The 27,735-nt window shown below is 45.3% G+C and overlaps 1 protein-coding gene and 1 long non-coding RNA gene across 2 annotated transcripts; both read right to left on the bottom strand.

The window, feature by feature from the left end:
- Positions 1-4,454: 4,454 nt before the first annotated feature.
- LOC122010617 (putative ABC1 protein At2g40090) lies at positions 4,455-5,606 on the bottom strand. The gene is made up of 3 exons (XM_042567133.1): positions 5,603-5,606; positions 4,837-4,928; positions 4,455-4,756 (listed from the first exon to the last, which is right to left on the bottom strand). Exons 1-3 carry the CDS (start codon positions 5,604-5,606, stop codon positions 4,517-4,519), a joined length of 336 nt encoding a protein of 111 aa, XP_042423067.1. The 3' UTR covers positions 4,455-4,516.
- A 4,582-nt stretch (positions 5,607-10,188) lies between these two features.
- LOC122008744 lies at positions 10,189-27,686 on the bottom strand. Its single transcript, XR_006119360.1, has 3 exons — positions 27,507-27,686; positions 11,582-11,645; positions 10,189-10,503 (listed from the first exon to the last, which is right to left on the bottom strand). It is a non-coding gene; the product is annotated as an uncharacterized LOC122008744 (long non-coding RNA).
- Between the last annotated feature and the right edge of the window lie 49 nt (positions 27,687-27,735).

The raw sequence follows: 27,735 nt of genomic DNA, 5'->3' as shown, positions 1-27,735 counted from the left end.
TTTTCTCCGAGAACTTGGGCGATCGGATGTGGCTTTATCGGAGAGCGGCGACTCGGCTCGGCTCGGCATCCTGGTATTCTTTGAAGGTTGCCTGGGAGCTTGTGAGGGCGTCATTCAGACGTTCAATCTTCTCCGCATCGGCCGAGCGGCCTGCCTTCTCTCGGTCGAGCTGCTCCGTCAGCTCCTTTATCTTCAGCTCCAGGCCCCGGGCCTCCACGTTTTTCTTCTCCAGATCGGAGATGGCTGTGTTCTTCCGAGTGGTGGCCAGAGTTATCTTTGTGTCAAGCGACTTGACCTGTCGCTCGGACTCGGCTAGGGCGTGGGCCTGGTCAGCTGTTTTCTTCTGCTCAGCAGCTAGTAGAGTTTGAGCCCTCTTCAGCTCTTTTTGCAGCTCGGAGTAGGATGGGCCTTGGGAGCCGCTCGGACCGCCTGCCGCCCGCAGTTGTCTTATCTCCTCGTCAGGCGGCTGGAAACTGCTATCTCTTCCACCCATCTCTGAAGCAAGAAGGCCCGGTTGTTAAAAGCCGAGCTGAAATATTTAGGCAAAACTTGAAAAAACAACAAACTTACCCCCGTAGCCGCTTGCATGTGGTTGTTGGCTAAGTTTCGGAGGGGGATCACTGCCACGCGCGCCGTCGGCCTCCGTTGGCAAGGGAGGCCCTTCGTAATAGAGTGTCGGCCTCTCGGAGCCGTGTGAGGAGGCCACTGTGCCAGAAGCCGGTAAGATCCCGGGCCGTTGGACTGCTACGGGCTTCGATGGTGGCAATATGAAGGTCACGGGCGATGCAACCACGACAGTTGAGGGCAGCTCGGCCATGGGAGGCGTCCGGTCGGACGAAGAAGCCTCCACAGTTTCAACAAGCGTGGTCAGAGTCAAGGTTTCGACCCTCTCGGATGGTTACGCCCCTGAGGTAGCAGAACGCGGAGATGGCTTTGCTCGGCGCCTCTTGTGCCTGGTCAAAGGCTCCTCGAAGGAGGCCTTCCCCGGAGGTTGTTCAACAGGGATTACAGGTCGTCGCTCCGTCTGGAGCTGTGAGCTCGGAGCATCCCCTTTGCTCGGCGCGTGGCTGGCTGCACCTTCGCCTACTTGCGCCGCTGCCTTCCTCTTCAGAACGCCGGCCATCACCGAGTCCATGACGATGTCAGCTGCATGAAGAGAAGAAGAAATCAGTTAGCAATTAAAGCAAGTGCCCAAGCAAAATTCTTACCGAAGCCGGTCGGAAGTGGGGTCCGTATAGGACTCAGCCCAAAAATGTACATCACTCCCTCGTGAAGAAGTTTGTTGATGTCGAGCCGCAGACCGGCTAGTACATTTGCGGCGTGAAGATAATCCGGTCGGGTCTTGAATTTCTTCAACTCAGGAGTAGGAGGTAGACTGACTTGCCACTGGGTCGGAAAGTTTGGCTGACTGGGCATGCGGATATAGAAATAATAGTCCTTCCAATGTTTATTGGAAGTGGGTAGTTTATTGAAGAAGACCAAACCGGGCCAAGCTTGGAACATAAAGGTGCCCGGCTCGGCTTGCTTAGGATAATAGAAATAAAAGAAGACCTCCGGTCGAGGGAATGTTGTGAATCTTAAACAAAGCGACAACGCCAGAGGAGACGAAAGGTGTTTGGTACTAAACTTCCGAGCGGCACGCAAAATAATTGCAGGCGTGCGCTATAAAAGGATGGACGAGGAACCGCAGACCGTGATAAATTGGTCGCGAAGACACGAAACCACCGCTGTGGCCGGCGGCGAGACCGACCAGCGAACCCGATATCCTCGGGATTTCAAATTGTCGACCAATATATCAAAATCCGTTGTTGAAGCGGATCGCGTAATAGTATACCATGGGCCTAGGGATTGTTCTTGAGAGGAGAGGCGGCCATGATCCGGACAGGATAAATCAAAAGGAAGTTCGAGGCGAAGGAATGGAATTTCAAAGACTCGAGCTAGGGAAGAAATGCGGATTAGATCTAGGAAAGGAAGGAGGAGATCTAAAACCTTCGAGGGGAGATGAATCGGCGAAAGGCGTCGGAGGCGTCGAAGCGACAACAAGATCGGAGCTCCACAGTAGAGCAATAGTAGAGGTAGCAGGCGTGTGAAGGCGAGAAGGAAACGAAGAATTTATAGGGTGAGGGCCGGTCGGCCTCCACCGTCGGATCCAGGTCACGGGAATCAATGCATACATCTAGCCGTTTATTTCGAATTGCTTCGGTCACATCCAAATATCATGCAACCGCCTCCGTACTCTGATGGCATTGCTCCACGTGGCAGTCAATCATTCGGAGCATTTAATGAAGGTATGATCGACATTGATGTCGAAGATTGGCGTAGAACGCGAGGAGATCCGGCGAAAGCCATCATTGATTCATTCAAGGATATCTCTGTCGCTGGCCGGGCGGAGAGTATTAGCATGGAAGAGCCGTTCGGCTAGACTCACAGTCCAGTCAGTCGGACTATGCGCCTCCTTCGACTAGACTTGAAGGGAAGGCAAGTGATCCGGTAGTAAGAGTGGGCCCCCCCTTTTTCTTGCAAAGTCAACGCCAAGTGGAAGTCACCGGAACAGCCGCCCACCCAGAGGAGAGTGTGGTCCGACCGGACGGACGGCCGTAGACGGCCGGTCCGATTGGACTGCCGGCCGGTCGATTACCCGGAAGGGTCCGGCCGGCTCGCACTTATAGTTGGGAGGCACCCTGTCAAATCGGGGTTCCGACGCTCAGTTAAAAAGGTCATGGACCGAGCTAATCTTTTGACCGACCGCAGTCATAAAGCACCCCTGTTTGTTAGTCTCCACAAAGCATCAGTAAACCACTGCGGATGTCCGGTCGGATGTTTAGGTATCTGTCCGCTCGGACTACAAGTTTGGAGCAAAGGAAAAGGCCAGAGGATTTCTTTCTTTGACAACCTGTAGGTTTCACGTGTGTGTCATGCTCCAGGGGATTCTGCTGTCCCATCGAGGGCATGCTTTGACTGTAGCGATATGGGTCAGGTAAACTTTCTGACAGCCGCGTACCTAGGAAAGGACAGGTAAGCTTTCTGACAGACGCATACCTAGGATAGGACAGAGGACACTTATGCACCTTGGTACGCGTGCCCAAACCTTTCATAGCTCTATATAAAGAACCTCAGGTTTCACCGACGGAGGATTCTGGGTACGTACTCTGAGACTTTGGGAGCCACCTTGTTCATCGTAATTTACCTGACTTGAGCGTCGGAGGGTCGTCGCCGGGAACTCCCTTCCCGGCCCGACTTCTGTGCAGGTTAGCCGGAGCATCGTGCCACCAGTCGGAGATCTACATCAGCGAGCCAGGGAGCGCCACGTGCCCAGCGTCTGTTGATTTCTGGTTCGAACAGGATCAAGTTGCTAGTCCCCACTCCGTGTTATGACGGTTTTATGTTTTCAATTTTTGTTTTCTTGTTATGTATATACATACTAGTGATGCATGTGTCTTGCACTTGTGGATTTTATATCGTGATTCAGGTATGATGCCCATGTTTTCCGCTGCGATAGTTTTTACATTGTGGGTTGTGTTTTCCTCGTTGTAGTGGAGTAGGTTTTTATTAAACTGTGTGGTTGTGATTGTCAGCCGAAGGCTGTACTATATAAATTGCGTGGATTGTTTATTTAATTATGGCATATGTTCCGACCGTGTTGACCAAGGATTGAGAGGCCCTGAGGGTTGTGTAGTTAGGCTCCAGATTGTCACCCGTACAGAGAAGATGTTGTCAAAATTTCACCGACAAGGACTCCCCCAGGACGTTGCAGAGACTTAAAAACAGCAAGGGAGGTAAAAAAAAAAAAGAATGGACCAAAGGTCTTGTTCCAAGCCCTAACAGAAGAGGAGGAAATATCAGAGGAAAAGAAGACTTGTTTCATCAATGGAGGAACTTGCAAGTGTCATGTTCATCAGAACTGGAGTAAGTCCCCCCTTGTGTCGTTTCATCAAAGAAGGTCAACTCCTCGGGTTGCGAGGAGACGAGGTTCCATCAGCGCTAGAGAAGAAACACTTATGTCGCTTCTTATGGATGGTGAAGAAGGTCATTTCAAGTTGGAGAAAGAAGGTGCTTTTGTCACAATCTGGTGGATAATTGGACTCAAAGAAGATGCATTGAGTAGAGAACAATTACAAGAAGATGCCAACCTGTGCTCTCTCGTGCCACCAGCATGCAATGATTTTTGAAACATGATTACAGTGGTAGGTAGGACCCAAGAAGCAATTTACTTGTACATGGCATGTCACTCATGTGTAAACAAAAATACTGCAAAAAAAGACTAATTATCACACATCTATCATCTCTTTGCTTGCTTTTGACAACCTGCCTAGACACAGCAGCAACAAGAGCAATTTTGGGAATGCAATCCAAGGGGCTGCGGTTAAACAGTTCTACCAATAGAAAGCATTTATAGCTTGATTTCGTCCAATCACTTTCTAGATAGTTCAGTGAAATTTTCACTTGGTCAACCAATTCAACACTTGTTAATTACATAGAGAATCCAAGAGTAAAACCCACCCAATAAATCCTATTTTCATGATTTTTTTTTTAAAGTTTCAGAGGCAGTATTGACTAATACAAATAGGCTCAATACCTGTAGTTCTGCACGGTCATCCTGATTTCCCTTGATAACTAAGTGGTCTGCTGATGGATCCACAACCTTTTGCCAAGGCCTCATAGTGAGTACTCCGGCAAATAGAACATAAAGATCTTCACCAGCACCAAGTTTTATACTATTGTCCTTGATGGCCTTAACATCAGCAAAAACTAGACCCTGGATGCACAAGATGAACCCAATGGAAATAAATCATAAGTGTAGATATCAAAGAGTACGTAAACAAAGATTAGATGTACCTTCCAAAGTGCAGCATAGTTTATTCTAGTAGAAAAATTGAGCTCTCTGTAAAGACCATGATCAAGCAGTATCAATTGTGGTTTCTTTTTCCCTGTGTCAAAAAAGAAGTTGTTAGAGAAACATGTCTACATTTTTTTCTCCCAAATTTACTTTCTTCAGTGTCAAATAAAATGCTCTTTATTACAATAATAAAAAAAAGGAATGATATCAGTCATTTAAAGCAATATAGGAAGGTCATCAAATAATAAGCAATAAAATTTATAATAGTAATAATAATAATAAAAAAAAAAAGGCAGTGCATGAAGCTCCCGTTATGCGGGGTCCTAAGGAAGGATCCATTGTATACAGTCTTATCCTGTTTTTTACAAGAAGCTGTTTCCAGGATTCGAACCCGTGACCTTTATTAAAAATATTTAGTTTACTTATTATTGTTATTGTTATAGAAGCAACATGAGATTATTTTGTCCTACTTGCAGATATGCTACATTTAGGCTGTTGGTTAAGTTGTAGTTTGAGCTATTATATGAGAGCATGTATTTAAATTCGGCATAGTTTAGTCTTTGGACTTGATCATCTCCTCTATAATATTAGTTGAAACATAGAGACATAAGATAGTCCCAATGTGACTGATATGGTAGAATCCCTCCACGTGTTCCGTGTGGTCAAAAGTCGTGTTCAGTCAAAGTTAAGATGGGTCAGACGTAACTCAAAGGGTATCAGACAGCCTAGAAGGGGCTCGAGTCTAATCAAACATATTCAATACACCCATCCCGCATAATAGGGTTTACACAGGGATAAGTCAGCTATTGCGACTCGGCCTTAGTTATCGGCATCGCCCTGGCTCGACCTCAGCCATCAACATCATCCCTGTCTCAGCCTTAATCGGCAATATCATCCCTGGTTCGACTTTAGTCGCCGACATCATCCCACCTTGGCCTTAGTCACCAGTATCATCTCTGCCTCAGCCTCAGTCGCCGACATCTTTCATGATTTAGCCTCAGTCGCCGATTTCATCTACGCCTTGGCCTCAGTCGCTGACCATCTTCCATAACTCGATCTCAGTCACCAACTTTGTCTATCCTCAAGTCCACTCAACATCAACCTCAGATCGGGCTCACACCTTATGTGGCCCTCTAAAAACATTGGGAGGTGTGTGGATAGGGGGCGACATAACTGCCTCATTAATAAGACCGTTTCTCCCGGAAGATGTGGACAACAACAACGAGCATTTCGGAAGATGTGGACAACGACAGTGAGCATCCTAGAAGACATGGACAACGATAGCGAATATTCTGGAGAACGTGCACATTTACAGCTCTTTAAAAGATCGCCTACTCCTACAGGCGCAGGTATGCACATACAGAATCCAACTTGTCCTTACGCCTTCTCCCTTAAGCAAACCTTAACTTGAGCATCGAAGTGACTTGTCGAGACTCCTCCCTAATGTCATTCTAACCCTCTTTTGGAGTGTATTTTTGGTTCTTTCATCTCCTTCACCGATGATCTCTGAGGAGCATGCACATTATCCGTTCGTTGACCGGTGGCTTGACCGTCCACTATATTTGGTCGGAACAGTGACGAAGACAATTTTAAAAATTCAATGCACTAGCTTAGCAAAGTTATAAATTCAGACTTCAAGATGAGCATATAATATTAAACAAAATGAACAAAGTAAATTTCAAGAGTGCAAGTAGATTTTTTTTTTGCCTTTGTAAGAACAGTTGGTAGCTCATTAGAATAAAGTGTTAAAATCTCTCACGTAACTTGATAAGGACTAAGAAAGAATGGTGTAGTGGCATCATAGAGAGGAGCAGGAGATGAACTGGGTGAGATACAAAACCCATTATTGTTTCAAATGCCGATCAGTATCCAATCGATGATAACGATCAGCATGACAGAAACCTATTAATATTGTGCCATCATTGATAGATAAGTCAGTGTGCAGCCCGTGCTGACACATTTTCAGCAACTGAGGTAGGAAGCTGATTCTTTGCTCGTAACTCATTCTTTGATTCTTTCAATTAATCATAGGGAGTAAATAGACACTATAAAATGAGAGGACAAGAAAGGAAGCACCTATCCAGTAACAAAGAGGAATGATGTAGGAGTTTGAGAAACAAACTGAGATCCATTTATATATATCCTAATTGAGAAGGTGCAAAACTAACACCAGGTGTTATCTTAGGTATTTTGAACGACATTTAGAGAATCGATTCAATATCAAATGTCTTATGAACATTATATAGTTTATGAATCGGCAAATTAGGGTTAAGATTCTACAAGAATCAATGCTTGCTTGCATCTGATGCACAATACACATTTTTGTATCAGTATAGTTAGTATATAAGGCAACTGTTTCAAGTTCTCTAAATTATAAGGCCTAAGTGACAAGATATTCACTCAAATGTTGATAAGAGCATTCATAAGCACAAATCAAGCTAACATAAGTGTAATTCATAAGCACAAATCAGAAATCATATGTGTAATAGCTAATTAATTAGAAATAGACATGATTAACAAAGTGAAAAAGGAATCTTCGACACGGATTTTCCTGTATTGACCCAGCTTTAAACTGATCTAACTAACAAAGCACATATTGTTAGAACCTATAATAATAAAGACAGTTATTAATTTTAATATCTCAATCAATCAACCACTAACTTTAAATTAAACTTTGATAGTACTTGCCTGCTATAGATGTCAATTCTTCTTCATATGTGTCATCATCGTTGTTATTATGATTATCCAAAGTTGATCTGACAATCAACACATCGTTGTATTTACACAATTTATTTAAATACAAATGGAGAATTAAAGTTGATTTGTAAATAAAATTATCATACAAATGGAGAATTAATCAACACATAACCTTACTGTAAAATTGGACAATTGCGCTTGTCATGTGACACGCCTCGATGCTCACGTCCACGACATAACCGAGACTTTAAGGTTGACTTCTCCTTTGATGATTTCAATTTCTTTCCGCATCCCTTTATTCTTACTAAAGAAGGATCCATAATATTAAGGGACTCATCCATAGATTTCTTCCTTTGACCTTATTGGTGCGGTTAGCACTGACGGTCTAACTTAGATTTTAATGAATGACAAAATACGTTAAGTTAGTTTCATAGTGATCTAACACTTTGAGGAAGTGTGCAGGAGAAGCTTGGCTAGATCGACGGGCCGACCGGATAGCTGACACGAAGCCCAGCAAGGTCGACGGGTCGATCGAATAGCTGGCACGAAGCTCAGCTAGGTCGATGGGCTGACCTGATAGTTGGCACGAAGTCCAGATTGGTCGACGGGTTGACCGGATATCTGGCACGAAGTCCAGCTAGGTCGACGGGCTGACCTGATAGCTGGCACGAAGTCCAGACTGGTCAACGGGCTGACCGGATGTCTGGCATGAAGTCCAGCTAGGTCGACGGGCTGACCTGATAGCTGACACGAAGTCCAAACGGGTCGACGGGCTGACCGGACATCTGGCAGGTAAGTTAAGGTAAGTCACTCGAGGTGAGTGACTTGGTGAGCACGCGTTCCTCATTCGAGGGAACAGTAGGCGTCGATCCAACTTAAAACCATTTCGGGAATCTAAGTTGAGATCGCGACTAGACTTCGGTCTCGGTGAGACGGAATCTAATTACTACTCTTTTACTATAATTGTGATAACTTCTGTTTTGCAGGGTAGTTTAGCTTTTATTTTGCTTCAGACTAACACTTTCTTGCAGGAAAAGGACTTTCTGGAGAAAGGTGGTCCGGGCGCCGAAATCGGTCCGAGCGCCTGGAAGGCAAAAATTATCCTGACAACTTAGCGAGCGCTGATTGGACGGCCGACGTCACGGTCTAGGCGCCTGGAAGGGATCCGGACACCTGGAGCATGCCTATAAAAGAAGGTCTCCACGGAGCCTCAGAACAACGTCTTCCAACGACTGTTCTACTATGTTGTGCTTCTGCGACACTACGACTCTACGAAGCTTCTCCGACAACCAGCGACTCAAGTTTTTTTTATATTGTTGTCGGTATTTTATCTCTAAAGTTCTTGTACTTACATTTGTAATCTGATTTTGTGAACTATTAGTAATTGTCCAACGAAAGCACTCGACGAGTGCGGACCTTGAAGTAGGAGTCGACGAAGGCTCCGAACCAAGTAAAATCGGTTCGTGTTATCATTGTTTTGCTCTTATTTTTCCACTGTTTACTCTAACTCGATGACGAATTTTAAATCGCTATTCACTCCCTTCTAGCGAGCTCTATGATCTAACAAGTGGTATCAGAGCAGGTACTGCTCTGAATTGGTACAACCGCCTTTCATTTTTTTCCCTCCAAAAATATTTTAAAAAATTTATTTTCATTTTTTCACTGTTGGCTAGTATTGACAAAATATCACGTTTAATAAAATTTGTAATAATATTTTTTTATTAATATTTTTATTTTATTAATATTTATGATTTTTTTAAAAAAAATCATGCATATTTCTTTATCTCCCACATTGCTTATCCCAAGACAAAGTCTTGGAAATTGTTTCTTATCTATTTTTTTTACAAATATATCAATGTCTATTCAAGAATGACGGAGCATCCACGAACCACCACCATACGATCAAGAAGATTTCAACTACTGGAGGCAAGAAATGGAATGGTTCTTAGGAAGTCTAAATTTTGATAATTTGCTAATATTGAGAAAACCTTCTCGGGACTCAGAACTGAATAAAAATGTAAGTAAACTTATTTGTAATATTTTACCTAACAATATTTTATGCAGACTAAAAAAGTACAAGAATAAACATGAGCTTTGGACCCAGTTGATCAAGCTACACGAGGAGTCGTTAGAGCTAGAGGATCAAGTCAAAATCAAAACTGGACTTAAGTCAAATCCAATAAAAAAGTCCACTGAATTATGGGATGCGGTTAATGTTAGTATAATTTACCAAAATACACCTATCAGTAGTAGTTTAAATAATATGCATGATAATTTAGATAAGTATGAAATTATCCCAAATATGGTACATGATAATCTAAATTTACATGATTCAAGTTCAAAACCACAAAATAATCTAGATTCTGATCAAGTCAATCAAGACTTTAATTAAATCAACGTCAACTGTGACTTAGTCAAACAAAACATTGACCAAATCAATTCAGACACATTAATTAATTCAGAAATAATTAATTCAAACATTAAAATAATGTCACGCCCCCGAGGAGTCTCTATCGAAAAATTTCAACAACATCTCCCCTGTATATGTGACAATCTGAGACATACATACATACAAAATACATCAGCTACATACGACTGGAATATATACACCACCACACAGTTATATAATCAGCCCACTCGGCTAGAACAAAAATAAACACAACCACGCAGTTATATATATATTAAACAGCACACACGGCTGAAAATAAAACATAGCGGAAATCACAAATAACGATCACAAAATCACAATACAACCAACTACGAGCCGGCTCGGCTTGACACGACAACCACCACATCAAACCAAATACTAGATACTACAAAGCCAAACTCCATATAAAAGATATAAGTACACGAATAATTACAAAACCAAAATAAAACATATAGAAGCACTAATGGTACGGGAAGCTCGGTGTGACATGAGACTGTCGGATAGGATCTCCAGGCGACTCCATAAATCCTTTACCTACTACCTGGTGAAATAACCAGTTTACGGAGTGATGAGTATAAAGACTCAACGGGTAATAGACAGATAGTGCATGAGTATAGTAAAGAACTAGAGATACAAAGGTATACAGTCTCGTAGTGAATATAGTAGATACTGTGATATCATAATAAGTGTCCATACCTGTAACCATATCCTAAGCTAGGAAGGTCGGGAATAGTTCAGACCTGCTACAATACTGCTTATAGCTACAAGGGTATCATGTGAGGTATACTACCAATAAGTAAACTAACGTCTAAACACATATCTCAGGTATATATCTCAACCTATGTGAGGATATCAACATAAGAAAGCAACAGCAACATAAGTAAACAATAGCAGCATGAGTAAGCAATCAGCAGATATAATAATAACAGCGTATGCACGGATGGTCACTCCCGCTCATCCCTCTGCACCATGACCCCTGTATGGTCGAGAGACCGGGTCAGTGACAGACTGTACACCACTCCAGCTACCACTACTCTCGAGTAGCCGAGGGGACAGTTGCATAGTAGTTGAATAGCTACGTCTGGGATGGGGGTCCATGCTGCTCGCGACTCCAGCTATCACTACCCATGAGTGTGTGAGTGGGGGGGGGGGGCACAATAGGATAAGCGGCATGCTCCAGCTACCACTACCCATGAGTGGTTGAGCGTGCGACCCTGGCTAACGACCCTCTCAACCACAAGGGAGGCATGGTCGTCGGCATGCATGCAATGACATGATGCGTAGAATGCAACAGTCATCATATATATATAAACAAAAACAGGTATGCTACATGAAGCCAGCATGCTCAGTAAGAAACATGAATAAATAGCAGTCAAAGCAAGAAAACATGGTATCTGGTATCTATATATCCAGTATCTAGTATCTGGTGTCTGGTATCTGCTAAATATCATAGATAGCAATGAGAGACTGTATAAATACAGAAACGAGTAGCTCAATGATTGAGTGGAAGTATCAAACGTAGGAAAAATACAAATGGAGTCAAGATAAATACAAGAACTATCCGAAGGTATAGCTCATGCACTAAGAACAATGTCCTAAATAGATAAAGCAAGAAGTACCCGCTTTTATACGTAGATCGTGTCAAGTACTCCCACGTCGAGACGCTCGTCCCGAACCCGAGTCCTGCAATCACAATATGTATAATATAACTAGTCAAGTAGGAACCAGTTAGCTAAATCCATCATAAACCAATTAGCTAACTTAACCCGAATCTGATTAGGAATCTATACATTGTTTCGCTTTACTAATCGAACACTTCTTTCACACTAATCCCCTTATGATTTAATCCAACTCATTTAGTTAACCTTTCTTGTTAATATGTTTCAATTATCCATCATGATATAAATTAACAATCCAACTACTATAATCAATCATGTATCAATTAATCCTCAATTAACACATCATTTAATCCATGTCTTAAATCAACTAGACATCATGAATCAATCATATTAATCACTAATTATCCAAGCAACAACAGATTACAAAATGTCCAACACAATAGAATACATATCCATATCCACCCAAGCAACAGATCACATCTAAATATAATTAGAACTCCTAACCATTCCACAACTATAATTAAATTTATACATGCATATCTCCAAAACTCACCCAATTTCATACTCATTCAAATGATCACTCATATCTAATCATTTAATCCCTTGATCTAACTACTAGCCATCATAAATCAAACCAAACTCACCCAAATCCGGAAGATCAGTCGGTGATCCACATCCGAAGATGTGCTTGCTGCTGGAACTAAAATTGGATCTACAATAGTTGATCCAGCACTGCACACATTCCAAACCAATTAACATAATCTTAATCACTTCATAACCATCACAACTTACTCTAATTTTACTCCACGGTCACTTGGTTAAAGGCTTCCGTTGCAGCAGCGTGGATAAAGGAGTTCCCCACTCGGAACTAGTAGCGATCGAGGCAGCCCTCGAGTGCAAGAAGAAGTAACGACGAGGTAGAACTGTTTCGGCGGCACTGAAACAACATTTCTTGCACTCATGTAGCCGGAGATGGGAGAGGATCGCCCTGCCAGTTGTGGCTCGACTCTACTCCGATCATCTAGTACCCTAGTAGAGAAGGCAATGGACCTCCCTGGTACAAGATCCAGTGAAGAAGAGGTGGTGTACCTTTCTGATGCAAGAACTGCAGCACCTTTCCGATTCCACATGATTTGAATGGTGGGAAAAACTACAAAACTATGTTTTTCCATACTTGAAAGCTTTGAAGTAACAGTCGATTATTCCTCGATGCACAAATTATCATCTTTTTAGTTGGTATTACATTTTGTTATACCAATAGAAAAGTAAATAAGCATCTTGAAGTTGATTTCTTGCTATCACTCTCCTCTCCCGAATATATATGTTGTGTTACCTGATATATACTTGTGCCATACTTCATAGTTCATATGACCCTGCCAAACTCAACTAACATGAATCCCCTCGATTTCGATATGGATCCATTTGACTATTATAGAGCCATCGTTTAATCATAAAAGAAAAAACAAGAACGAGCCATCATAATGAATTCAATAACTTGCATATAAGCATATAGCTCCAAATGCAATAAAAAAAACAAGAACAAAGGAAAAAATTCCTCAGAATTGCTGACAAATGAGCTACATAGTCAGCGTAGAGATACCTACTATTGACTATTCTATTTTTCATTTCAGGATCCACTACTATCCTTAGACATTGTAGATGATCAGCAATTCCATACATGGCCATCATCTCACTACGATAAAGTTTATATCCATACATGGCAAGCAATTAATTAAATTTTTGATTAGGTCATGACCCTATTACGATCTTCTCAAGCCAATGAGAAGATCGGACAGTCAATCTAGGGTCAACAACTTTTTCAAGCTCCTCCCTTTGATCGTCATGTGTTGCTCGCACCCTCCTCGTAACTCCGTCTCGAGTGGACCTTCCACCGCTTCATTTTTGTACATTACAAATTTGAAACTCGAGTTACATTCAAGTCTAAAATCTATTTACAACAAGAATTAAATTAGAAAGGCACGACGTGCAGGTCGCGTATCAAATACAACACGCACAATCACACAAAAAATGGCACACAGACTATATTATGAATTACAACACATATTTCCAATCAAATTGAGTTCTTTGGGTCATGACCATCACAAAATTATACATAATTCTAAATTATGTAATTTCCATAAATTTCTATAATTTTATTATTATTTTTATAATTTTATGAGTTGCAACTTCCCGGCGTTCCCGTTTAGCTGTTTTCGGACGCGATTGCGAGGCAATGCCCCTTACGGGGTTAGGGGCAGCACCCTTCTCGTGAAATGAGTCTCACGAGTGTCCCATGACGATCTAACAGCGCCTTAAGCCGCTGTCCCAAAACATTTTGGACGAGACCTTGCCGTTTCGAAAGGTGTTTCTCGGTAGTCGAAGCCTACAAGTGTCCAAACACTCGTTGCTTCGCCTTTACGAGAAAAATACCCATAAAATCCATAAAAATAATAGGTGTCAAACGAGAGTGTCAAACGTACACTCCTCTATGTGTATCCACACGAACAATAGGTGGAGAAAAACACAACTAAGAGTGTGCTAGCACCCTTAGAAGGTCACGACAATGGAGGAAGAGAGGGAGAGAGGAGAGGAAGAGATGAGGAAGAAGAAGGAGTGAATGAGCACACAATTGCATTCACTTGCAATCAAGTGGCCGGCCACTTCATGGAGAGGTTATAAACCTCAATGGGATACCAAGAGTCATGGCTCTTGGTCTCCCTCATGAAGTGGCACACACATAAGCCAACCTTGATGATGTGGAACTTCATCATTGGCCCACCTTATGCCAACACACAAATGATGTGGCATTGGTCAAGTCAAACTTGACCTTTCATCTTCCATCTCAAGTCAAGTCAAACTTGACCTCTTATCTCCCATGGTTGATCAAATCTAACCATTGGTTCAAGTCAATTTGATTTAATGAATCTCTATTCATTGAATTAAATTGACTCAATGAGTCCAAGTCTAAATTAGACTCATTTAACATATGAATCAAATTGAGTCTAACTCAATTAGTTTAATTTGGATTACTCTTAATCCAACTTGGTTCATCACATGAACCTAATCCTCTTGGTTCATCAAATGAACCTAATCTCCATATAATTGCCCTTTGTGTGTGACCCTATAGGTTCTTGTAACGTTGGCAATGCTCCTAAACCCATTTAGAAGCATAAGTAATGAGCGGTATCTAACAACACATCATTACTACCCAAGTTACAAGAATGTTGAGATCCAACATCACCTTTGTGACTACTAATTGTGACTCTCACAATATGTGACAATGTCCTTCTATCCTTGACATCTAAATTGATCAATGTGAGGCATAGTCCATGTCATCCTCTAATCAATCTAAATCTTGAACTCCAAGTAGACTCGCTCTAATCAAATGAGCTCAATATCTCATATTGACTCATTTGGGTATGGTCATACACTTAGTGGTCTCACTCTATCAAGAATAATGATGTCACTCCCGTCATATAAGAGGGATAGATCTCATCTACATCACTCACTATAGGTGCAGCGGAGGCCGGCAAGAGGGGGGTGAATTGCTGAAAACAAAAAATAAACTATACCTTCCTCGTACTTTCAACTCAATTAGTGTAATAGTAAACAGAAAAGAAATAGTAAAGTAATAAAGCAGTAAACAGAAAAGAAACAGGAATTTAACCTGGTTACAACCAAGAAGGTTGTTAATCCAGGGCAATGAGAAGCGCACTAAAAAGAATCTCTTTTACTGAAGGCGGAGAAGTCTTTACACTTTGGAAGCTTAGAACTGTTGGTGCAATATCCCTCAGGTCAAGGCTGACCTGGTTGACCAAGCTTGAGTCTTGGTTTGTGTTTCGATGTTTGACAATACAAGACTTCGATGATATGGACAAGTGAAGGTGCAGTTGTTCATTTGGGGAGATTGTTTGGTGCAATTCCCCTTTGATCAGGGTCTGATCAGTTTGGTTGGAGAAGAGTCAAGTAGGTCAAGGTTGACCAGATACTTGACTGGGAAGTCCTAACTGGGATGTTAGGCAGGTGGAAATCCTGGTGAGTGAAGCCAGGTAAAAGACCTAGTGAGTGAAGCTAGGCAGTTTGAAAGTCCTGGTGAGTGAAGCCAGGCAAAAGGAAATCCTGGTGAGTGAAGCAGGTGAAAGACCTAGTGAGTGAAGCTAGGCAGAGAGAAAATCCTAGTGAATGAAGCTAGGTGAAAGTCCTGGTGAGTGAAGCCAGGTGAAAGACCTAGTGAGTGAAGCTAGGCAGTTTGAAAGTCCTGGTGAGTGAAGCCAGGCAGAAGGAAACCCTGGTGAGTGAAGCTAGGTGAAAGACCTAGTGAGTGAAGCTAGGCAGAGAGAAAGTCCTGGTTAGTGAAGCCAGGTGAAAGACCTAGTGAGTGAAGCTAGGCAGTTTGAAAGTCCTGGTGAGTGAAGCCAAGCAGAAGGAAATCCTGGTGAGTGAAGCCAGGTGAAAAACCTAGTGAGTGAAGCTAGGCAAAGAGAAAATCCTGGTAAGTGAAGCCAGGTGAAAGTCCTAGTGAGTGAAGCTAGGCAGTTGGAAGTCCTGGTGAGTGAAGCCAAGCATGGGGAAAGTCCAGATGGGTCAAGGTTGACCAGACATCTGGTGAAAATCCAAGTAGGTCAAGGGAGTGACCGGATACTTGGCATGATGAGGAAAAGTCCAAGTGGATCAAAGGAATTGACCGGATGCTAGGCATGATGAACCAATAGGTCAAGGTTGACCGGATGTTGGTTTGGGGGCTTGGGACTTGGTTTTGGGCAAAAACCAGCAGCTGGATCGATCAGCCGATCGATTGGCTGGAGCCCAATCGATCGGCCGATCGATTGGCTGGAGCCCAATCGATCGGCCGATCGATTGGGGTGTCCCCGCGAGAAGCCTTCGTCCCGATCGATCAGTGGATCGATTGGGAGGCAATCGCGAGCGCACAGTAGCCTGCTGGATCGATCAATCGATCGATCCAAAGGGCCCAATCGATCAGTGGATCGATTGGGAAGTTGCGATTTGTCGCGATAAGCCCTGGATCGATCCGTTGATCGATCCAGGCATTTTCCGAGAGCACAGAGGCGCTCTGGATCGATCAGTGGATCGATCCAAAGCCTCCCCGATCGATTGGGAGCAATCCAATCGATCGGGATCTGACCGTTGGCGTCGTTTATAGCTGCAGGCGTTCGAGAACTTCAGCAGTGCTTACACGATTCATCTCCGATCTTCACCAGCAACTCTACAACGCTCTCCAAGCTCCAGATCGCCAGTTCTTGAAGATTCTTAGAGGCTCTTCCAAGTCAAGAGGCGGATTAAAAGCAAGAAGAAGAAGTTAGGGTTAGGGTTTTTATTGTACATCTTGTAAGATTTTGCTTATCTTGTATTTTCCTTTCTTCTTCTTGTATTGAGAGTGTTGTAGGGCTTCTCCGCCTTTGGTAGTTACTATAAAGGAGAGTTATTCATAGTGGAGGGTGCGTGAGTAGGTGTGGATCCTTGGACTAGTCACCTCTTGTGAGGTGGATACCAAGTAAATCATCCTTGTTAGCATTGTGTAGTTTGTTTCTGTATTTTCCGCTGTGCATTTCTGAAGAAATAAGCCACAACAAGCACCTAGCACGCGACGAGCTATTCCCCCCCCCCCCCCCTCTAGCTACATTTCAGTCCCAACAAGAACTATTGCTAGGAATGGCTACACAATTGATTGCTTGAGTTGTCAATTATTTCCTAGCTCCAGGAGCCTTTATATAGGTCCTGGAAATCCAATCCCGAGGGTCAAAGGCGCCTCCAGCTCAGTCAACGGATAAAATTTTATCCGCTGCGCAAACGGTCTGTTCGACCAGGCTTAAGGCGCCTTCATCAGCTTTGAAGGCGCCTTCAAGGCAGCTTAAAGGCGCCTTGAGCTGTTTATCCAGCACAGCTTCTTTTCCAGCTCTTTTGCGTTGACTTCCGATGCTCCGATCTTTTGGGTGATTGCGGCCAACCGGAATAGGGCTCACCCGAACCCAATTCCCGACCTTCTCCTCGAGCAGCCTAACGTCCCGGCTTAACATCCCTCGAATGCCACGCACGCTCTTCACGCCCACCGGAGTACTCTTCCGCAGCTCTCTCGTCCTTCGGACGCACCGAGCCCGTCGACTCCTTTCCCATGTCGTCCTTCTCGCTAGCTACGTCTTCCGCTCGACTTTCTGTGCTCCTAAGTTCCTGCACACTCAGACACAGGGATCAAACACAACGCAGGACCTAACCAACTTAGTTGATCACATCAAAACTACCACGGGGTCCAACAATCTCCCCCTTTTTGATGTGCATCAACTCAAGTTCAAATTAGGGTTAAAATAGACATAAATAGTAATTTTAAAGGAAATTACTAAACTAACATAATTAAGCATAAATTTGTAATAAATAAAATTGCAACACACTTTAGTAAAAAAAAAATTAATTTTTAATTTTCCTAACTTCCCCTAAACTTGTACCTTTCTCTCCCCCTTTGATCACAGCAAAAAATAGGGTAGCAATAAGAGAATATTAAGCAAATTATTAAGGTAGAAAAAATTCTAAGCAAAAATGAATTTTTAGAAAAAATTTCTAAGTTAAATTGAATTTTCAGAAAAATTTTCTAAGCAAAAATAAATTAAAAAAAATAAATTTTTTAATGTTCCCAAAAAAAAAATTTCTAAGCCAAATGAAGTTTTTTTTTGGAATTTCTCCAGGAAAAAATTTCTAACTAAAATGAAAAAAAAAATTTAAGTTAGAATTTTCAAGAAAAATTTCTAAGTAAAAGAAATTTTTTGTTTATTTTATTTCAATATTTCAGCTTCCAGATCGTGGCGAGGCACTATGCCTTCTTGGTTATTGGAGCAATAACCACTTCCTTAGACAAAGCCTTCATAAAGAAAATATTTAATTTTCTCTCTTTAAAGCTTTTAACTTAAAAGAAATTAATTTAGCACAGATTTTGGAACCCAATAGAGGTTCCCTCCTACTGGATTAATCAGATATTTAGGGGGTATATTAATTTTGGGCATTTTTCTAAGTTGACCCTGATAGTTTCTAATGTACCAGTTCAATTTTCCATAAATTCTTAATTTTGAGTTTGAAAATTTATTTAAGCATGCATCATGTTTCAAACTTTCAATTTCATTTTTCAACTTTGCATTTTCTAATTTTAAATGCTCATTTTCTTTTTCTAATTGATCTAACTCTTTAGAAAGTGGTTTAATAAAGCGAAAAGACTGAGTTGGGGTTAGATTGCGTACCTTACTTACCTGACTCGGTGATGCTCCCCCTTCACAGCTTTCCTCTTCTGATGAACCTCCCCCTTCATCCATGCTCATGTCTGAGCTTGAGTCTTCTTCCGGTTGATGGTTCGCCATTAGTGCTAACCCCGAGAATTCTTCGATGTCTGACTCAGAGGATGACGAATCTGACCAAGTAGCCGTCAGGTTCTTGTGCTTGGAGGGTTTTGGTTTCTTGTATTTTGACTTTTCCTTTTCTTTCTCCTTTCTCTTTAGTTTTGGGCAGTCATCTTTGATGTGCCCCTCTTCGTTGCAGTTGTAGCAACGAACCGTCCTCTTCTTTCGATGATGCCTCTGCGATTTAAATTTATTAGTACTGAAAAACTTATTGAAGCGTCTTACCAGTAGCGCCGCTTCGAATTCGTCGACCGAGGCTTCGGAGTCAGAACCGTTTACTTTTGCCTTTAGGGCAATGTTCTGACTGATTTTCTCTACTCCAGTAGGCTCTGCAACTCGAGATTCGTGAAGTTCAAAAGTCGAAAACAATTGTTCTAAGGTACTTATCTCGAAAGTCTTAGAGATGTAGTACGCATCTACTAAGGAAGCCCAATCGGGAGTTCTCGGAAAGGCGTTGAGCGCGTACCGGATCGAGTCCCGGTTCGTTACTTCTTCTCCAAGGTTGTTGAGTTGAGTTATCAGCTCTTTGATCCTCACTTGGAGTCGCGCTACCTTCTCGCCTTGGTTCATCCGGAGGTTCGTCAACTGGGTCCGGAGGATGTCGCGCCTCGCTAGCTTTGCTTCGGAGGTACCTTCGTGAAGCTCTAGGAATTTTTCCCAGAGATCTTTCGTGGAGTCGTAGCTTCCGATCCGATTTACCTCCTGAGGCGGCAGAACGCTGAGTAGGTGGAACTCAGTCTTTCCGTTGGCGACGAAATCTGCTTGTTCCTTTTTTGTCCAAGTGTTTTCCTCCTTATCTTTCGGAACTGCATAGTCATATTTCATTATTAAAAGAATGTCAAATTCAGTTTTAAAAAATACCTCCATTTTGCGCTTCCATGTGGCGAAGTCTCCGTCGAACTTCGGGGGATGGATGTTCGCTCCGGCCATCGTCTTGATCGTAGTGCTTCAGTTGGCGGTTAATCCTTCTGAGGCGATCAGGCTGTGATACCAATTGTAGGTGCAACGGAGGCCGGCAAGAGGGGGGTGAATTGCTGAAAACAAAAAATAAACTATACCTTCCTCGTACTTTCAACTCAATTAGTGCAATAGTAAACAGAAAAGAAACAGTAAAGTAATAAAGCAGTAAACAGAAAAAAAAAATAAGAATTTAACCTGGTTACAACCAAGGAGGTTGTTAATCCAGGGCAATGAGAAGCGCACTAAAAAGAATCTCCTTTACTGAAGGCGGAGAAGCCTTTACACTTTGGAAGCTTAGAACTATTGCTAGGAATGGCTACACAATTGATTGCTTGAGTTGTCAATTATTTCCTAGCTCCAGGAGCCTTTATATAGGTCCTGGAAATCCTATCCCGAGGGTCCAAGGCGCCTTCAACAAGGTTTAAGGTGCCTCCAGCTCAGTCAGCGGATAAAACTTTATTCGCTGCGCAAACGGTCTGTTCGACCAGGCTTAAGGCGCCTTCATCAGCCTTGAAGGCGCCTTCAAGGCAGCTTGAAGGCGCCTTGAGCTGTTTATCCAGCACAGCTTCTTTTCCAGCTCTTTTGCGTTGGCTTCCGATGCTCCGATCTTTTGGTTGATTGCGGCCAACCGGAATAGGGCTCACCCGAACCCAATTCCCGGCCTTCTCCTCGAGCAGCCTTCCGTCCCAGCTTAACCTCCCTCGAACGCCGTGCACGCTCTTCACGCCCACCGGAGTACTCTTCCGCAGCTCTCTCGTCCTTCGGACGCACCGAGCCCGTCGACTCCTTTCCCGTGTCGTCCTTCTCGCTAGCTGCGTCTTCCGCTCGACTTCCTGTGCTCCTAAGTTCCTGCACACTCAGACACAGGGATCAAACACAACGTAGGATCTAACCAACTTGGTTGATCACATCAAAACTACCACGGGGTCCAACACTCACGTCCCTCCGCATAATTTGTTACATACCCAGTAATCGCCTTTATGGTCCACCCAGTTACGGGTGACGTTTGACGAAGCCAAAGTATGCAACTCCTTATGTAAGGAATCATGGTGACTTCAGGTCCAAGGACTAATAGTCATACTAATAGCCACATGAGAAAGTATATGACACTCATATAACGATCCATGATACTTTCTCATGGCGGGTCATTGAGTATACATTCTCCAATGCATACTCATTTGTCAACTTGATATCTCTATATCCATGACTTATGAGATCAAGTCATCGAGTTGACCTACATGCTAGTCTCATCGCATTAACATTGTCCCTGAATGTTAATACTCGATTAGAAATGATTAAGAGTAATGTTCTCTATATCATCTCACTATCGATTCAACCAATCGATTGATATAGATAAGAACCTTCTACTCAAAGACGCTATTATACTTAGTTATTTGGCACCAATACAAGTAAGTATAATAACCATAAAAGAAATGTCTTTATAAACATATAGGAAAATGATACATCGAGTTCATACAACAATCATCATATAATTGGCTCTAGGGCTCTAACTAACACCTGGTACCTCGATGCTCGAGGCGGGTCCCACGAATATGTAAGCAACCAGACAATAATATAATAGTGAAATAAATACAAGATAGGTACAATGGCGTACCCTGGCCCCCGGGGGGGGCGCCCTCGGATGGATCAGTGAGCTGACCGCGGTACTGATCAAGTCGCCACGGCATGGACGAGTGGATGAGTGTGAGTCCACCGAGGAGCCGGACCTGAAAGTGGCGACAGGGAATCCAGTGCAGCAAGGATCCAAGAAGACAGCATGCAGGCCGGATACGACAGCGGCTCATAGGCCAGTACACGGCACGCAGGCCCGATAACACTAGTAACGCACAAATATAATAACGGTGCAAATAACGGAGCACAACGGCTCGATGGACGGAACTGCATCGGCTCACCGGCCAAACGCCCTCCAGGCTCAACAACCGGCGTAGACAAACAGTACGAGCGGCGTCAGCCGCTAGAGGGGGATGACCGCTGCCGAAGGCAGCTGCCCACTACCGGAGGCAACGACAGTGGCTGCAAGAGGCGGAGGCGACGCCCACTGGGGGCGGCAGCAGCACTCGCTAGAGGGGGCATCAGCGAACCCTGGGGGCGATGGCGCTTGCCGGCGGCGAAGCCCGCTGGTCGTAGTGTGTAGGGGCGGCTGCGACTCGTGGAGGCGGCAGCAACTGGCGAAGGCGGCGACGACGGATGCTGGAGGAAGCATCGGGGGCGTCCAGAGGGTCGGAGGCGGCAGGGCAACAGAGGTATGCATCAGCGAGAAGAGGGGGAGTGACGGCTGGAGTCCCCGTGAGGATGGCATTGGTACGCATGGCAGAGGTGTCGACTGGAGGCTTCTGCCGGGAGGAGATCTCCCGTCTGCGGAGCTGGTGGCGGCAAAAGGACGCCCTCCCCTTCCTTGTGACGACACTAGAGTGACGAGGTTAAAGGGAAGAGGGCAGAGGAGAAGGGGAAGGAAGCGCCGGCGGCTTCGTCGTCATCGGCGCAGGGCGTCAAAAGGAGGAGAGTCCTCCTTGGCAGGCGGCGGAGAAAAAACCTCCCCTTCCTCCCGTGCATAGTGCCCCCTTTTAAAACCGAAGCTCTAGAAACTTGAAATGACCCCAATGCCCTCCCTTCTACTGCCCTTATCTCATCACCACATCACAAGTCTCTCCTTCAAGTCTAGTCGAAGGAGGCGTTAGTCTGACTGACTGGACAGTCTATTACCAAAACTGAATCACTCTCGATATCCAAATCCAATCCCTGAATTCCTCGTACAATGTTACACGAGCAATCGCTGTATAGTGCCTCATGAGGAATGGAGACAATGCCGAGCGGACTGCGAGAATGTCTAGTAAGTGACAAGTAAAACGATTGTCGACCGAGCGACCAGCGAGGTGTCGAGTAGACCGGGCGAACAGGTGATGTCGAGTGGACTACGAGAAATAGTACTAAGTCGATAATCGGCCAGATGCCGAGCGAGATACCGTGCAAATGTCGAAGGAGCAACGAAAACATCTTTGTGAGCAATGACTATACCGGGTGCACGACGAAAATAATGTCGAATGAGTGACAAGTAAAATGATAGTAGACCGAGCGACCAGCGAGGTGCTGAGTAGACCGGGCGAACAGGTGATGTCGAGCGGACTATGAGAAATAGTACTAAGTCGATAATCGGACAGATACCGAGCGAGATGCCGTGCAAATGTCGAAGGAGCAACGAAAACATCTTTGTGAGTGATGACTATACCGGGTGCACGACGAAAATAATGTCGAATGAGTGACAAGTAAAATGATAGTAGACCGAGCGGCCCGTGGGATAACCAGCGGGCCGAGCGAACGAGTAGGCGATGTCGAACGGGCGACTGAGAAAATGTCAACCAAAGGATTGTAAAATGCTAACCGAACCATCTAGCGAATGTCGAGCGTTCGACCAAGTAGTTCAAGTGTCTGGCCGAACGGGCGACTAAGCGATACCGGTCGGATGACTATGAGAGTGCTGAATGAGTGGCCTAGAGAATGCCGACTGGGTAATCATAAAATGACGATCGCATTGCCGTAAAATGCGACTAAGAGACCAAAGCGTCGACCGAGCGACAAAAGATAGGGCCGAGCTGCTACCAGGCAAACTATCGGGCGAACGTCAAGTGCGCGCAAGGAAAAATACCGAGCAAGAGGTGAAGCAGCGCTGGGCAGGAGAGGAGCCCGAAAATCGAACGGGAGCATAGCTCGTGAAATCGAATGCGCAGAGACGGAAGTCATGAGTCGAACCAGCGCATCGCACGTAAACTGAACTGGAGCGTAGCCCGTGAATCGAAGGCGCATGAAAGCGAAAGTCGTGAGCCGGACGAGCACATCGCACGTGGACTGAACTGGGGTGTAGCCCGTGAATTGAAGGTGCATGGAAGCGAAAGTCGTGAGCCAGACGAGCACATCGCACGTGGACTGAACTGGGGTGTAGCCCGTGAATCGAAGGCGCATGGAAGCGAAAGTCTTTAGCCGAGCGGACCTAGAGCCCGTGAGATATCCTAGTCCAAAACCAGTGGGCACTCTTGTCCGTGATCATTAAAGATGGCTCGACCCCGAACGGAGGAGTTAAGTGCTTGTGAGAACTGCTCGACCCCGAACGGGGGAGATAGATGCTCGTGAAGGCTGCTCGATCCCGAACGAGAGAGATAGAAGATATGATGTGCTCATCCACGACTGGTGAAGGTTGCTCAACCCCGAACAAGGGAGATAGATGCTCTGATAAACTGGTTCGAGACCAATGATAATCACTCGACCCCGAACGGGGGAGATGTAATATCTGATAGTGACGACTGCTCGACCTCGAACGGGGAAGATGAAATAACTGAAGCTGGTCTGAGACCAGTGGAGACCGCTAGACCCCAAGGGGGGAGAAAGAATATCCGATAAACTAGTTCGTGAAGACGGGGGTTTAACGTCACCGTTCGACGGGTTTCAGGCCGGGGGGTTTATAGTCGCCAGTTCGACTCTAGAATTTAACGTCGCCGCTCGACGGTCTTCATGTCGGGGGGTTTATAGTCGTCGGTTCGACTCTAGAGTTTAACGTTGCCGCTTGACGGTCTTCAGGCCGAGGGGTTTAAAGTCGCCGGTTCGACTCTAGAGTTTAACGTCGCCGCTCGACGGTCTTCAGGCCGGGGGGTTTATAATCGTCGGTTCGACTCTAGAATTTAACGTCGCCGCTCGACGGTCTTCAGGTCGGGGGGTTTATAGTCGTTGGTTCGACTCTAGAGTTTAACGTCGCCGCTTGCCGGTCTTCTAATATAACTCAAACCCGGCCAATCGGCGCGGGAGTCCCTGACAAAGCTCGGAGCTCGGATAATATATACCCGGCCGATTGGTGTGGGGTCTTCGTCAACGAGCTCGGGGTTTGGATAATATACATCCGGCCGATCGGCGCGGGGTCTTCCTCAACGAGCTCGTGGCTCGGATAATATACACCCGGTCAATCGGCGCGAGGTCTTCGTCAACGAGCTCGGGGCTCGACTAATATACACCCGGCCGATCGGCGCAGGGTCTTCATCAACGAGCTCGGGGCTCGGCTAATATACACCCGCCGATCAACGTGGGGTCTTCGTCAATGAGCTCGGGGCTCGGCTAATATACACCCGGCCGATCGGCGCGGGGTCTTCGTCAACGAGCTCGGGGCTCGGCTAATATACACTCGGCCGATCGACGTAGGGTCTTCATCAACGAGCTCGGGGCTCGGATAATATACACCTGGCTGATCGACGCGGGGTCTTCGTCAACGAGCTCGAGGCTCGGATATTATACACCCGATCGATCGGCGCGGGGTCTTCGTCAACGAGCTCGAAGCTCGGATAATATACACCCGACCGATCAGCGCGGGGTCTTCGTCAACAAGCTCGGGGCTCGGCTAATATACACCCGCCCGATAGGCGCGGGGGTCCTCGATCGAGGAACTAGGGCAGATCATATAACTGAAAGAGGAAAGATAACGCAAAAACTGACCGAGATCATGAGGATGGTAGAATTTTCCGGCGTCGTCCATCTTCACGTTCCCGACCAGCTGCGTTCCCACAGACGGCGCCAAATTGATCCTGTCGGGAGGCGAAAAGACGAACATGCCGGTGTATCGTGTCTAGAAGCTTGACCGCGCCTCCATAACCTGGATGGTGAGCTATATTCTGTGTTGACCAAGTCGTCAGAAGTTCTCCTCTGGTCAACCGTTCTTGTATCTAGCGACCGGGTTACCGCGGTCCCTGGTACCTCGATGCTCGAGGCGGGTCCCACGAATATGTAAGCAACCAGACAATAATAGAATAGTGAAATAAATGCAAGATAGGTATAATGACGTACCCTGGCCCTGGGGGCGCCCTCGGATGGATCGGTGAGCTGACCGTGGTACTGATCAAGTCGCCACGGCATGGACGAGTGGATGAGTGTGAGTCCACTTAGGAGCCGGACCTGAAAGCGGCGACAGGGAATCCAGTGCAACAAGGATCCAAGAAGACGGCACGCAGGCTGGATACGACAGCAGCTCGCAGGCCAGTACACGGCATGTAGGCTAGATAACACTAGTAACGCACAAATATAATAACGGTGCAAATAACGGAGCACAACGGCCCGACAGACGGAACTGCATCGGCTCACCGACCAAAGACCCTCCAGGCTCGACGACCGACGTAGACAAATAGTACAAGCGGCGTCATCCGGTGGAGGGGGCTAACCGCTGTCAGAGGCAGCTGCCCACTACCGGAGGCAACGACAATGGCTGCAAGAGGCGGAGGCGACGCCCACTGGGGGCGGCAGCACTCGCTGGAGGGGGCATCAGCGAACCCTGGGGGCGATGGTGCTTGCCGACGGCGAAGCCCGCTGGTCGCAGTGTGTAGGGGCGACTGCGGCGCATGGAGGCGGCGGCAACCGGCGAAGGCGACGACGACACATGCTGGAGGAAGCATCGGGGCGTCCAGAGGGCTGGAGGCAGCAGGGCAGCGGAGGTATGCGTCGACGAGAAGAGGGGGAGTGACGGCTGGAGTCCCCGTGAGGATGGCATTGATACGCATGGCAGAGGTGTCGGCTGGAGGCTTTTGCCGGGAGGAGATCTCCCGTCTGCGGAGCTGGCGGCGGCAAAAGGACGCCCTCCCCTTCCTTGTGGCGACACTGGAGTGACGAGGTTAAAGGTAAGAGGGCAGAGGAGAAGGGGAAGGAAGTGTCAGCAGCTTCGTCATCGCCGGCGCAGGGCGTCAAAAGGAGGAGAGTCCTCCTTGGCAGACGGCGGAGAAAAAACCTCCCCTTCCTCCCGTGCACAGTGCCCCCTTTTAAAACCGAAGCCCTAGAAACTTGAAATAACCCCAATGCCCTCCCTTCTACTGCCCTTATCTCATCACCACATCATTCTAATTATCTATAAAGAAAGACTAGCGTAACATTCATTAATTTAGGAATGGATGTCAGGGCAAAACGATTCAAACGGTGGTAATATTTTCCATACGCGTGTATCTATCAGAATAGTCTGTATCGGCCTCTTGTTGAATATCATGAACACTTTGTACTCGAAACAATCTGAGGCAAAGCTATATAAGATCATGAACATTAAGGAATTGGTCCCCTCGGATGGGTCTAGTGGCTAGCGCATGAGGTGTTGCCACAATGAGGTCTGAGATTCGAATCTCGACAAACCCGAGGTAAATACCTCCCTTATGGGCTAGTCACTATTCCAAAGGCTAGTAGCCGCCCCTGATTTACCTCCTTCGTGTTGGCCTTCAGACGAGTTGACGGGAGCACTGAGAGCAAGCGTATTCACTTTTTGCCACAATGAACATTAAGGAATTGAACAAAAGGAAAAGTTCATTATTTGATTTGATGGCATAAATCAAGGAACTTCCATCAATGTCATCGGCGAGAACTTGCAAATGCATGGACGAAACAACTAGCTAACCTAGTACAGTCGACTATTCCAACACAAAGAGACAATATAATCGTAAGTATACTGAGTGAAGAAAAAGAAGATTGTGGTTAAGATCAAGATCTGCCCACTGTCCCTAACAACATGAAAAATTGCAAGCGAGGAGGGAAAACGGAACCTGGAAGACGACGCGAGTGGTTCCGAGAGCAGGATCAAGGAAGGCGGAGGCTGGATCGACGATGGAGAAGGAGAGGTAGAATAGCAGGAGAAGCGATGGGAAGCATCGGTTCTCCATCTCGTCGCCGCGGTATCTTCCAATTCCGAAGATTTTCCAAATTCGTTTTTTTCTAATCTCCAGTTAATTAATTGCTCATTTATTAATCAATTTGGCCCCTACAAAATAGAGA

The sequence above is a fragment of the Zingiber officinale genome, chromosome 8A (genome assembly GCF_018446385.1).
Source record: "Zingiber officinale cultivar Zhangliang chromosome 8A, Zo_v1.1, whole genome shotgun sequence".
In the NCBI taxonomy this organism is placed as follows: domain Eukaryota; kingdom Viridiplantae; phylum Streptophyta; class Magnoliopsida; order Zingiberales; family Zingiberaceae; genus Zingiber; species Zingiber officinale.
This window is presented reverse-complemented; position numbering and strand designations above follow the sequence as displayed.